Here is an 11,082-nt window from a genome sequence, read left to right as displayed (position 1 = left end):
CCAGGTGAGTTCAGGTTGAGGGTAGATCCCCTCTGAGCTGCAGGTGATCCTGTTTCCATCCTGATGGATCCTGATGTCAGAGACTGGAGCTGCAATAAAACACTGATCTATTCAGAATGTTAAAAATATCAACATAATTAATAATTAACTTGTTTTAAATCCCACCTTCGACTCTCAGGTGAATAAAAACCAGTTTATTTCCGCTGGTGTTGCACCTGTAGGTTCCCTCATCCTGAACTTTGACCCCTGTCAGCAGCAGGGAGGCGTTTCCTCTGGAGATCTGATCCGTGAACAGAGACATTCTGCCTCTGAAGTTCTGGTCCTGTTGACCCAGCTGGTCCTGGTTGCCATAGTAACAGTGGACGGTGCCGTCTGCAGGTGTCAGGCGGCTCCAGTTGATGATGACATCAGAGCTGCTGGAGTCGCTGCAGGGCAAAACGCAGCTCTGGCTGAAAACACACGTCACCCGGGTGACTGAAAATAAATAATAAAAAAATAATTCAGACTTTATAACAAATATCTGCAATAATCAATTTGATTTAGAGTCCTGAGTTCACTGGAAAAACATAAAATCTTACCAAGTGTTGGTTTAGTTTCTAGAATTAGAGCAAATATGAAGACAAAACTGACTTAAAAACAACTTTTCAATATGAAGGAATTTGTTTTAAATGATTCTTGATTCATAAAAATTAGTTCCTGTGACAAAGTGGTTCAGTTTGTTTCACCACTTCCCTTAACATTGTAAATATAGGAATCATGTTTTGCTCTTCAAATGTTAAAAAGTAAAACAGAAACTAACCTGTAAATCAAATCTTTGTCTTGCTGATTAAAAGTGAAACTATTGACCAGCTGCTGGCTGAGATCCAGGTTCTGCTTCAAGTTTTTATCTCTTTTATGTTCACATTACAAAATAAATGCACAGATTTTACAGAGCTAAAGAAAAAAACATCTGTTTCCACAATGTTCAGTGTTTTATATATAAATATATAAACATTAATAGAGACTGGTAGATTATATTTGTCTTGGCCTTATAATCAGAAAACTGAAAGTATGAAGCTAAATATTTTTTCATAAAGTAAGAAAATAAAAGACATGATTTTAAACATTAATCTGAAAAATGTCTGAAATTCATAATTTGTCTGAAACAGAATAAAACCACTAAAATGTCAGAAAAGTTGAAGTTTTCTGACTCAAGCTGCAGTTTGAACAGAAACATTTCAACACGTCTCTGTTTGTTTTATCCTCAGATAAAAATCTGCAGAGCAACATGACTCATGCTTTACTCACCTCTTTTTGAAGAAATGCTCTGGAAGCTCAGAACCAGCAGAACCATGAAGCTCCTGATGCTGCCCATGGTCCAACTGGTCCCAGTTACTGGTCCCAGTTCATGCTACCTGCATGAACCTGCTGGGATTATGGCTTCATGGAAACGGATCAGATCAGAGAAACGGATCCACCCAGCCTGGTTATTAGTTTCACTTTTTATTTGGCTGCAGCTTCAGTGCAGCACCAAGTTTCTCTGATCATCATCGTCACGTTTCTGGATGTTTTTCTCCCTCATTGATCGAATAACAGATTATTTTTTTGTTCCAGAAAAAACAAATAAGATCAAATTTTAAAATATGTAAATGAGTTTGATTTGATTGGTGACTACAGTCAGTCAGAATGTATGATAAGAATTTTGTGGAAAATATTTTCTTCAGAAATGTCAATTTATTAAATCAAGTCCCATTAAGTTTACATTTACTATTTTAATTATTTGGTTTCTTTCAATAAAATTCTTCATTATTTACTGTTTTGTCTTGATTATCCAGGAATATCTGTTTTATTTTAACACAATGTAACTGTAATTAGTTAGATTATAGCTAACAGCAACAAGCTGCTGTTGTTTATGAACACACAAATGAAGTTTTAAAGAAGTCGCCTTGCAGCTTTTCCTTTTCCGCTGCTTCTCAGTGTTTTGTTCTTGTTCTGCATCCAGAACCGCCTCAGAAATCCAAACATGTTTGACTAAAACTGAGTTTGTATCAGTTTCTCTCACTAATTCCAGACTCCAGTCTTTTCTCACATTAACAGATTTTCTTTGGGTTGAATCTGATGCAGATTTGGTCTAACTGGTATATTTGGTGGTAAAATTGGACAGAAAATCATGTTTGTTTCCATGAAACTGAAATTATTCACCCAGCACAGGTTTAGATTTATAATTTTCTTTCAGCCAAGAGGTTAATTTCTTCCATGTTGGAAGTGATTAATTCCCTTTTCACTAAAGGAAAATATGAATAGAAATTGCAGAAGTAATTATTTCTGACTGGCTTCCTGAATGTTTCTGATTTGCTGCACAGAAGGTTTTTTATTTGCACACTAGAGGGCAGAGTAGAGCCAGTCAGACGTTTACCTGTGTTCAGGTGGGAGAGGTCTGCAGTTTGCTTCATTTGGCCTCAACATGATTTGCTCAGTGTTTGATGTTTTGGGTGTGTATGTTTTATTTTTTGTTAATTAACTAAAGAAATGTGAATTTATTTGGAACATTATTTCTCCCTTTTCATGACTCTAAAAATGTATTTAATGATCTTTATGGATTATGTTACATTTGCATTTACTTTGTCATGTTTGTTGCTACATGTCATTTGGTACATGTGGAACATAAGTATGTGCATTTTCAATAAAATGAGCTAAACAAAAATAATTTCTTTTGAGCAGTGAGAATATTGTGACAGTTTTATCATTTATAAATTGTGAAGCCTGATTCTGATCGTCTCTCTGCATCATCTAGCAGAAACACATAGAAAACAGTTGGATGTTGTGCAGAACTTAGGCCTTCAGCTGCTCGGGATTAAAAAAAAAGTCTTTGAGAATGATGATCAAGAGATTGCATCAAATGATAAAATGACTTTATAAATAAAAATGTTAAATAAACTTGTTAAAATCTTCAACATGCTTCAAAATATTACATATGTTTTCAAATTAAAACAGGAGAGAGATAATATTAAAAGAGAGACTTCATTTTTGTTTTATTCTAAACAGAATAAAACAAATCCCCATGAAAACTCAGTCTGCTGCATCACTTCGTTTTAACAGTAACAATCTGTCAATGGTCTTTAATCCTTTATTCACAAATTTCACTTTGTGCTTAATTATCATAGTAATTATTGCTTGATTATCATCCTTAACGTCTTTACCTTCAGCAGCTAACAAGCAGCCAACAGTACAAGCAGTGCATGTCTATAGAACAAAGTTTAATCAAACCAACATGATTGTTTTAAATATTTTTATTGCTTGGATGGTAAAACTGGCCCTGCTCTCATAACGCAGCTCAGTTTGAGTTTGTTGTTCAAACTTCTCCAAACTGAGATTGCTCAGAGTTATTTCCTGGAGGTAAGATCCTTAATCCCCATGATAAAATAACAAATTATAGGTTCAAACTGAACCGTCTGTACCAAAGGAAAACAGCAGTTATTTAACTTCTATCACAATTCAGGAGTCCTTCAATAATTTTTTTTAATTACAATTTCTACTAAGAAAATAAAATATAAAGTTATGTCTATAAACTTCTAATCAGCCGTGACAGAGAGAGATCCAGTTTTTCTGCTCTTTGTGATTTTTAGCTCTCAGTCCTCAGGTCCTTTTCTTCTGCTGCTGCAAAATAAAAGAAATGAGTTAGAAAAGACCTACAGCTGTTTATTCTGCACTGCTGTATGGATAATTTATTTAGAAATGATCAAGTTTATGAATCACCGTTTTATGAAGTAAACTGATTTTGGGCACCTCCATGCTGAGCTGATGCTATTTTCTGCAGAGAAGATAAAAGTGAAAGTTCTTCCATGAAGCAGCAGCAACTCATCAAAAGCTGCTTAAAGCAGCAGTGTGAAACTTTTATAACAATATTTTATTAAATATTTGTTAAGCATGTCACCATAGAGGCTGATAATCTATGAAATGATTGAGCTCCTCTGCCTCTCGGCGGCGACTCTCATTATTTAATAACTGGGATTAAATTTCAGTTAATTTGAATTTAATCTGTTTGTATGTCTGGATTAAACTGACACCTTAGGAAAGTGTCAATTTCTGATTTCTGTCATGTAAACAGAACTGAAAACTGTCAGAGGTTTCAAACTTTTCAGTCAAACTGTTGGTTTGAATCCTGCAGCTCATAATAACCAGGAATATTTACAACAAAAGATTTATTTGTAAGGGACATTAAATGTTTTTTGAAGATTAAAAAGGAGATTAAGAACAATACAGAATCAAATTAAAAAGAGTAAAAATAGGGTTGGGTTACCTGCATTTTATATTTCCCCACAAGAACAACTGTAACCACAGCAACCGCTGCCCCAACCATCACCATGGAAACGACTCGATGTCTGGATGAACCTTCTGGAGCGGCAGAAGGCAGACTGGTCCCTGGAAGCAGTTTCACACAGGAAATGTGTCGTTTACTGAAAAAAGTAAAACTCCTCCATTTAACCTACTCTGACTCCTCGAAGTGGCCGTCTTCTGGTTCCTCCTGGTTCTGATGCTGCAGCTGTAGATCAGATCTGGACCATCTGGACCCGTCAGAGAGCTGCTGATGTCATAAAGCTTCTCCTCAGTCTGATGGACTGTGGTTCTGTTCTGCAGAGCCGTGTTGGATGGAGGCTCAGTGGACCAGGTGAGTTCAGGTTGAGGGTAGATCCCCTCTGAGCTGCAGGTGATCCTGTTTCCATCCTGATGGATCCTGATGTCAGAGACTGGAGCTGCAAACACAAAGATTGTTAGAAAATAATCATTTCTGATTGACAACTTCTGAAAAATAGTTTAATAAGAAAATCAAACCTTCAACTTTTAGTCTAATAAATGAATCCTGTTGTCCTCTGGAGCTGCTGGTGTAACATTTATATCTTCCCTCATCCTGGATCTTCACCTCCTTCAGCAGCAGGGAGGCGTTTCCTCTGGACAGCTGATCCAGGAACAGCGATGTCCGGTTCTGAAAGCTCTGGTTCTGGTGACCCAGCTGGTCTTTGTTGTGATAGTAGGAGTGAATACTGGAGTTTTGTGTTATTGGGTAAATCCAGTGGATCAGTGAGTCAGAAGTGAACTGGAAGGAACAGGGTAAGATGCAGCTCTGACTGAAAACACAGGTCACCTCAGTGTCTGCAGAGAGAACAGTTCAGTTTTAATGAATCCGTCTGAAACAGAGGAGCTGAAGTCCAGACCTGGAGAGGTGCCGTCCTGCAGCTTCGCTGCTCCAATCGACACACCTGAGCCAAATGAAAGGAGGTCAGCAGGTCTGTTCAGAGCTGATCCTGGTCTAAGATGCAGGACGGCTGCTCCTTGTCCACTTCGGTCTTTTTATGGATTCATGTTTACCACTGAAGTTATGTGTTTTTACATCTTAAATCATCTGTTTTAAATTTTGTATTTAATAAACACAGGCATGTCAAGTTTATCTGAGCCTTTTTAATGTTGTTCTCATCATACTAAGCTGCCTGTTTAAGCTCCTGTCAGTCCTGGGCTGTTGGCGCTTTGGGTCTCATTCACGTTTGTGTCCCATAGTATTGCTCAACAGGTTTTACCATATTTGGGTTCATTGGTATTGCTTTAATTTTTATCTGCATAGACGTATTTGATATTAATAAAACGCTCTGATCTCAAGATACCAATGCTGCTTTGCAGAGAATAATCATCATAAATTAAATAAAGCAAATTTTGTCTTAAAAAGAAAAACTAAATTCTGGACACGAAAACCAAAATAGTGTTCTGTTGGTTTTAAGACAAAATCTGAATGCAACTTTAATGGATGGCATTAAAACAGGAACAGTGGCATGTGAACCTGGGAGCTAATCAGAGGTAAGTGGAGGCAGCTGGGGAGAGCAGAGGGAAGTTATGAGATGTGGAACAGCTGGGAAGGAACGAGCAAAAAGGCAGAGGAACAAATCTGAGATTAAAAAAACTGGAGAGAAAAAGGAGGAGACAAAATCCTGTGGCTCACATAACACTGTGGTCTAAAAACCTCAGTCTATTTATTAATGAAAAAGCAGAAAAGATCTAAAACAGAGAAACATGAAATCATGAAAACCATAGAAGCAAATTAAACAGCTACTGATGAATCCAGTGAAATGAGGCCTGACAGGTTTGAAGGCATTTTCCAGGTAAGACCAGTTGGATAACAGAGAAATTAAATCTATTTATACTTGGGAGTGGATGAACTGGTGACCATAATTTATTACTTTCTGTCATGTTTTCTTTCACAAACAACTTCAGTCCATCCTGACTGAAGTTGAACTGTTTTCCAGAGACGAATCACCAACTCCAGACTCCACGACTCGCCTGGATCGGAACATTTTTATTTGTAAACGTTCCCACATGTCAATCACATGCGACAGGAGAGAAAGTTCCCAAACAATGTTCTTAACCACACCAACATTTTTACTTCAGTTAAAGTTCTTGCTGAATGTCTTTATAATCCATCATTGTGTTCCTACTGAGGTATATTTTCTGTAGTATTGTGCCATTTAACACAATGCTGCTGATAATGACAGTTTTTATTGTGTTAACTTTCTGTGGCACAGTTTGACGTCAGGGATGACCTGCAGAGTTAAATAAACTAAATAAGAACGAAGAATGACTTTTCCTTTAAAACTATAGTGACTGTCTCCAACATTGTCCCCCAAATATTGGAGACAGTCAACCCCCCACCCAAAAATAATAATAATAATTCACCACTTTTGCGAACAATTTTAAAATCTTCTACTCGCGTGCTTTTATTTTGAAGGCGCACCACAGAGCTTCCAGACCGTAGCGCCTTCATGCTGACATGAATATTAAAATCTATCAAATCTTTGACTTACCTTCTTTAGAAACACTAAACGGAAAAGTCAAGACGAGTAAAAACACGAACCAGCTGAGTTCAACCATTGTGTTGAAATGACTCGGTAGGAACCAACAAGGCGTGTTGGTCAATAATCTCAACCAACCAGTTTAATGCGAAAGCGAAAGAGTCCTGAACTGAGTGTAGCTGAAGTACAGATCAAAACCATGAACCACTGAAGTTATAGAGAATTTAACATTTCATCCATGTTTAAAATGAAACCGGGAGAAATGCTGTACATGTGAACCAGGTTTCTTCAGTATTCATTTCAGATTTTAAGTTTTCTGATTTATTTTTGTTGATGCCGTTTTGTTTTTATCACAATGTTTAGACAGAAATCTGATTAGTTGAGTTTGTTCTATTGTTCCTTTGCAGCTTGAGCTGTAATGTTACAAATAATGTTTTTAAACATCGATGTTTATATAACCAGTTATCAGGTTGTTATACCTTTATTACATCATAAAGAAAAGGGATCATGTTCTGTGAAATAAGCAGTTCAGATGAAATTAAAGGGAAAAGCAGGAATAAAATATTTTCATTTGAAAAAATAATTAAGTTGCTTTTCACACTTTAATGTACTAATAAACATGATTGGGAGTAATAACAATGAAAACAGATTATATATAAAATTATATTATATATAAAACTCAACTGATGACATTGATGGGTATTTACCACAGACATCGTATACGAGTTTTCTGACCAAGCTTTTGCAAAAGGAGAAGTCTCAGCAAACTGCTCCTCCGAGCCGTTCACTGAGCGTCTGGAGACCTTCGGTTACAGCTCGTCTTTTATTATCGAGCAAAAAGAAGGAGGTTAGGTAAGGAAGACAGCAGAGACAATATGTTACTGTGCACAGACAGTTTCTGAGATGAGGAGTATTCTGGTTGATAAGGAGGCAACTGAGGAAACATAATTTAAGGTCTGGGAAACTCAGTTAACTGTTTCACATGAAGACGAACAGGCAGATGGAGCCTCCAGGTCAGTTTATACACACAGAAGGAAGAAAACACTTTAATAATCTATAGACTGGATGTTTAACTATTGATTAACATTAAACTGAATATGAACTAAAGTAATAAAATGATAAAACCAAAACATCTCTAACAGACATTTTATTATATAACAGAACAGTGAGTTTGTTTTCTCTTAGAAAAAAAGAGAAAATTCAAAATAAATTAGCTACAAATAAATAAGTGCAAAAATATAAAGAGCCTAATTTTCACATCAGTAAAACATTTTCTACAGGTTGGAGTAGAAAACGTCACATAGATCTGCTTCTGCTTCTGATCTGACGGACTGTGTGTCTGACAGCAGCAGCTCAGAAAGTTTCCCTCCAGATGGACCAGTTTGGTTCTGGTTCTGGTTCTGGTTCTGGTCGGTGTGTTGATCCTTCATGTTCTTCTGGGCTCTCAGGCCATCAGGTCCATCGTTCCCAGTGAGGTCAGCTCGTTTTCAGCTCCACCCAGTTTAACCGGGTTGGTTTTCCTGTGGGTGGAGAATCTGGGTTTCCTCTGAGTCTGGAGTCTCCATCAGGCTCCTGCAGAAAGAAACTAGATTTCAGTCCTGCAAAAAACTGAACAAAAGTGAAATTCTGGAAAACAGAAACAGGTTGGAGTGCAGCTGGTTTACCCCCGACTGCTGACTGACCCGTTCTCTGGTGGTCCTTCTAATAAAATGTTCTGCTGCAGGAACCGTTTGGACTTCCTGGACTGAAGGGAAACAGAAACATCCATCCACGTTTCCACTGGTCAGAATCAGCTTTAGTTACAAAAATGAAGAATTTAACTTCTAAAAGTCTCTATTTGGTCTCAGTACAGACATTTAAACATAAATATATAAATATTGAGAGATATTTTTTATAATTCTGTATTTATTCACTGCTTCAACAAAAGAATAACTCAGGCTCACCTTGATACATTTTTCAACACAGAACGGAACCGCCATCGTTGACATCGACACCAAGATGACTCCAGCGACGATCCCAAAACCCTGAGCCCGACCTGAACACACAGCGCGTTCACATCCAGGTTTAATCTGACATGGAGATTTAATCTGACATGGAGATTTAATCTGGCATCCAGGTTTAATCTGACATCCAGATTTAATCTGAACTCTGATTGGTTTAGGACGACCGGGTCACTTTAAAACAATTACCTGCTGTTTCCGGGTTGACCAGCCTCTCGGTCTTGTGGTTCTTCCGGCTTGTGACGGTGCAGACGTAGGTCAGGTCCGTGTCGTTGTCCGGAACCGTCAGGGAGCTGCTGATGTTGAACAGCTGCTGCTCGGTCAGCTGCACCAGAGTGGAGCTGTGGAGGACGAACTTGGACTGCGGCTCGGTGGACCAGGTGAGGTTCGGTTCCGGGTAGATCCCATCCGAGCTGCAGATGATCCGGTTCTCTGCTCTTCGCAGGTTGACCGTCTTCACCGGAGCTGCACACATTTTGTTACTAAAACACAAAATCTTACCAAGAATGTTTTTTATTTTCCAGTGAAAATGTCTCGGTGCTGCTGAAATGAGACAAACGAACATGCAGGTAACTTTTCAGCAAGATGTGGGAGTTTGTTTTATGGGGGTTTGTTTTATAGGAGTTTGTTTTATAGGAGTTTGTTTTATAGGAGTTTGTTTTATAGGAGTTTGTTTTATGGGAGTTTGTTTTATGGGAGTTTGTTTTATGGGAGTTTGTTTTATGTCAATAATTGACCAAAAGCCACAGTTTCACTGGCAAATTATTTCACTTAGAAGACATTTTTCCATGTTACAAGTGAAATAATTTGCCAGCTCTAACCAAACCTTTTTCTCAATCTGAAGGGATTATTGACTTTAATCCAGCTCATGTTTCTTACTGGAAAGTTACTAAGTTAGTTTGTCTTATTTCAGGTTTACTGAGACATTTGCAGTAGAAACTAGAGAAAAACATGAATGTTTGGTGAAGAACTGCTGGATCTGATCGCAGGTTCTTCTGCAGATTTCCATTAAGACGTTAAAATAATCCTGTGTTCCCACCGTCCACTGAGACTCTGATGAAGGCCAGCCTGGTTCCTGCTGAGCTGCTGCAGTTGCACACATATCGGCCCTGATCCTGGACCTTCACTCCGGTCAGCAGCAGAGAGGCGTTTCCTGAGGAGATCTGGTCCACAAACAGGGACGTCCGGCCCCTGAAGTTCTGGTTCTGGTGTTGGACTTGGTCTCTGCCGTCATAGTAAGAATGGACCGCAGATCCTCCTGCTGCCAGCCGAGTCCAGCGGACCGCCGGTCCATCAGCCGGCTGGAAGCTGCATGGCAGGATGCAGACCTCACTGAAAACACAGGAGACGTCTCTGTCTGCAGCAGAGACAGAACAAATCTACATTATTATATCCATCCATGGAAATTCATCTTTATATGAAAACCTAAACGTTTTACTTTTCTAGTTTTATATGGAAATATGAACAAGCAGCTTCTGAAAGTAGAAAGAAATACTGATTTATCACTGCAAAAACACAAAATCTTATCAAGTATTTTGGTCTAGTTTCTAGTTCAAATATCTTATTGCACCTCAAATAAAACAAAACTAACAAATAACTTTTCAGCAACATATAGCAGTTTGTTTTAAGTCAATAACTTCTGAATATTGATGAATTATTAGTTCCTCTTGTAACAAAACATTTTCCCATGTGAGAAGTGAAATAATCTACCAGGATTTTATAAAAATCAATATTAAAGAATTACTGACTTAAAACAACCTCCTGAAAAGTTACTTGTTACTTTTGTCTTTTTTCAAGCGTATTAAGATATTTGTACAGGGAACTAAAGAAAACAGCTTGGTAAATCTTTTTTTGCAGTGAGTTGTTTCCTCCAGGCAGCCCTGCAAAGGCAAATGTAATTCAATAATTGAACACTAGATGGCAGCGTCGCACCGCCGACTGTTTTCCTCATGCCGGCAGTTTTGTTTGTTTTGTTTCTTTTGTTTTGTTTTGTTTTGTTTTGTTTTCTTTTGTTTTGTTTTTATTTAAGGCTGTAAACAGGATTAACCTGCCTGGTTCCACTTTGAACTCTGACAGTTTTATAAGAAAATAAAAATAACATTCCTGAGACGATCTTCAAATTGATTATTTTACTGTTTATTTCTCAACAGTCACGTGTTGTTTGGACCCAGTTTAATAAAATCTGTATTAATCTGGGGTTTATCAATCCTCTTTATTTAGACACAATTATGATCCATAAACAGAGCAAGAACAATAAAAATAAAAAA

At 37.8% G+C, this 11,082-nt stretch overlaps 2 protein-coding genes and 2 long non-coding RNA genes across 5 annotated transcripts in view; 2 read left to right on the top strand and 2 right to left on the bottom strand.

The window, feature by feature from the left end:
- Nucleotides 1–3: 3 nt before the first annotated feature.
- Nucleotides 4–1,398, bottom strand: LOC103146965 (V-set domain-containing T-cell activation inhibitor 1-like; the record flags this gene model as incomplete). Its single annotated transcript, XM_007565071.1, has 3 exons — nucleotides 1,288–1,398; nucleotides 166–474; nucleotides 4–89 (listed from the first exon to the last, which is right to left on the bottom strand). Coding segments are annotated over exons 1-3 (462 nt in total), but the record flags the coding sequence as incomplete, so codon positions are not given.
- Nucleotides 1,399–5,895: 4,497 nt separating this feature from the next.
- LOC103146959 (uncharacterized) lies at nucleotides 5,896–9,068 on the top strand. Its single transcript, XR_477210.2, has 4 exons — nucleotides 5,896–6,128; nucleotides 8,539–8,597; nucleotides 8,781–8,877; nucleotides 8,977–9,068. It is a non-coding gene; the product is annotated as an uncharacterized LOC103146959 (long non-coding RNA).
- The window catches only part of LOC103146961 (programmed cell death 1 ligand 1-like), a 3,744-nt gene continuing 684 nt past the window's right edge, over nucleotides 8,023–11,082 (bottom strand). The window contains exons 2-6 of one of the 2 annotated variants that reach the window (XM_007565069.2): nucleotides 9,855–10,172; nucleotides 9,005–9,280; nucleotides 8,759–8,850; nucleotides 8,498–8,559; nucleotides 8,023–8,387 (exon numbers count right to left, since the gene is read on the bottom strand). In XM_007565069.2, the coding sequence (XP_007565131.1) occupies nucleotides 8,318–8,387; nucleotides 8,498–8,559; nucleotides 8,759–8,850; nucleotides 9,005–9,280; nucleotides 9,855–10,172 (818 nt within the window). In that variant the 3' untranslated portion in view covers nucleotides 8,023–8,317. Of the gene's footprint in view, nucleotides 8,388–8,479; nucleotides 8,560–8,758; nucleotides 8,851–9,004; nucleotides 9,281–9,854; nucleotides 10,173–11,082 lie in introns of both variants that reach the window. The other variant, XM_007565067.2, reaches the window with a different exon arrangement.
- Nucleotides 9,108–9,894, top strand: LOC103146960 (uncharacterized). The gene is made up of 3 exons (XR_477211.1): nucleotides 9,108–9,195; nucleotides 9,340–9,384; nucleotides 9,817–9,894. It is a non-coding gene; the product is annotated as an uncharacterized LOC103146960 (long non-coding RNA).

Source organism: Poecilia formosa, unplaced genomic scaffold (genome assembly GCF_000485575.1).
Source record: "Poecilia formosa unplaced genomic scaffold, Poecilia_formosa-5.1.2 Scaffold171, whole genome shotgun sequence".
NCBI lineage: Eukaryota > Metazoa > Chordata > Actinopteri > Cyprinodontiformes > Poeciliidae > Poecilia > Poecilia formosa.
The sequence above is the reverse complement of the archived record's forward strand: the minus strand, read 5'-3'. Positions and strand labels throughout refer to the sequence as shown.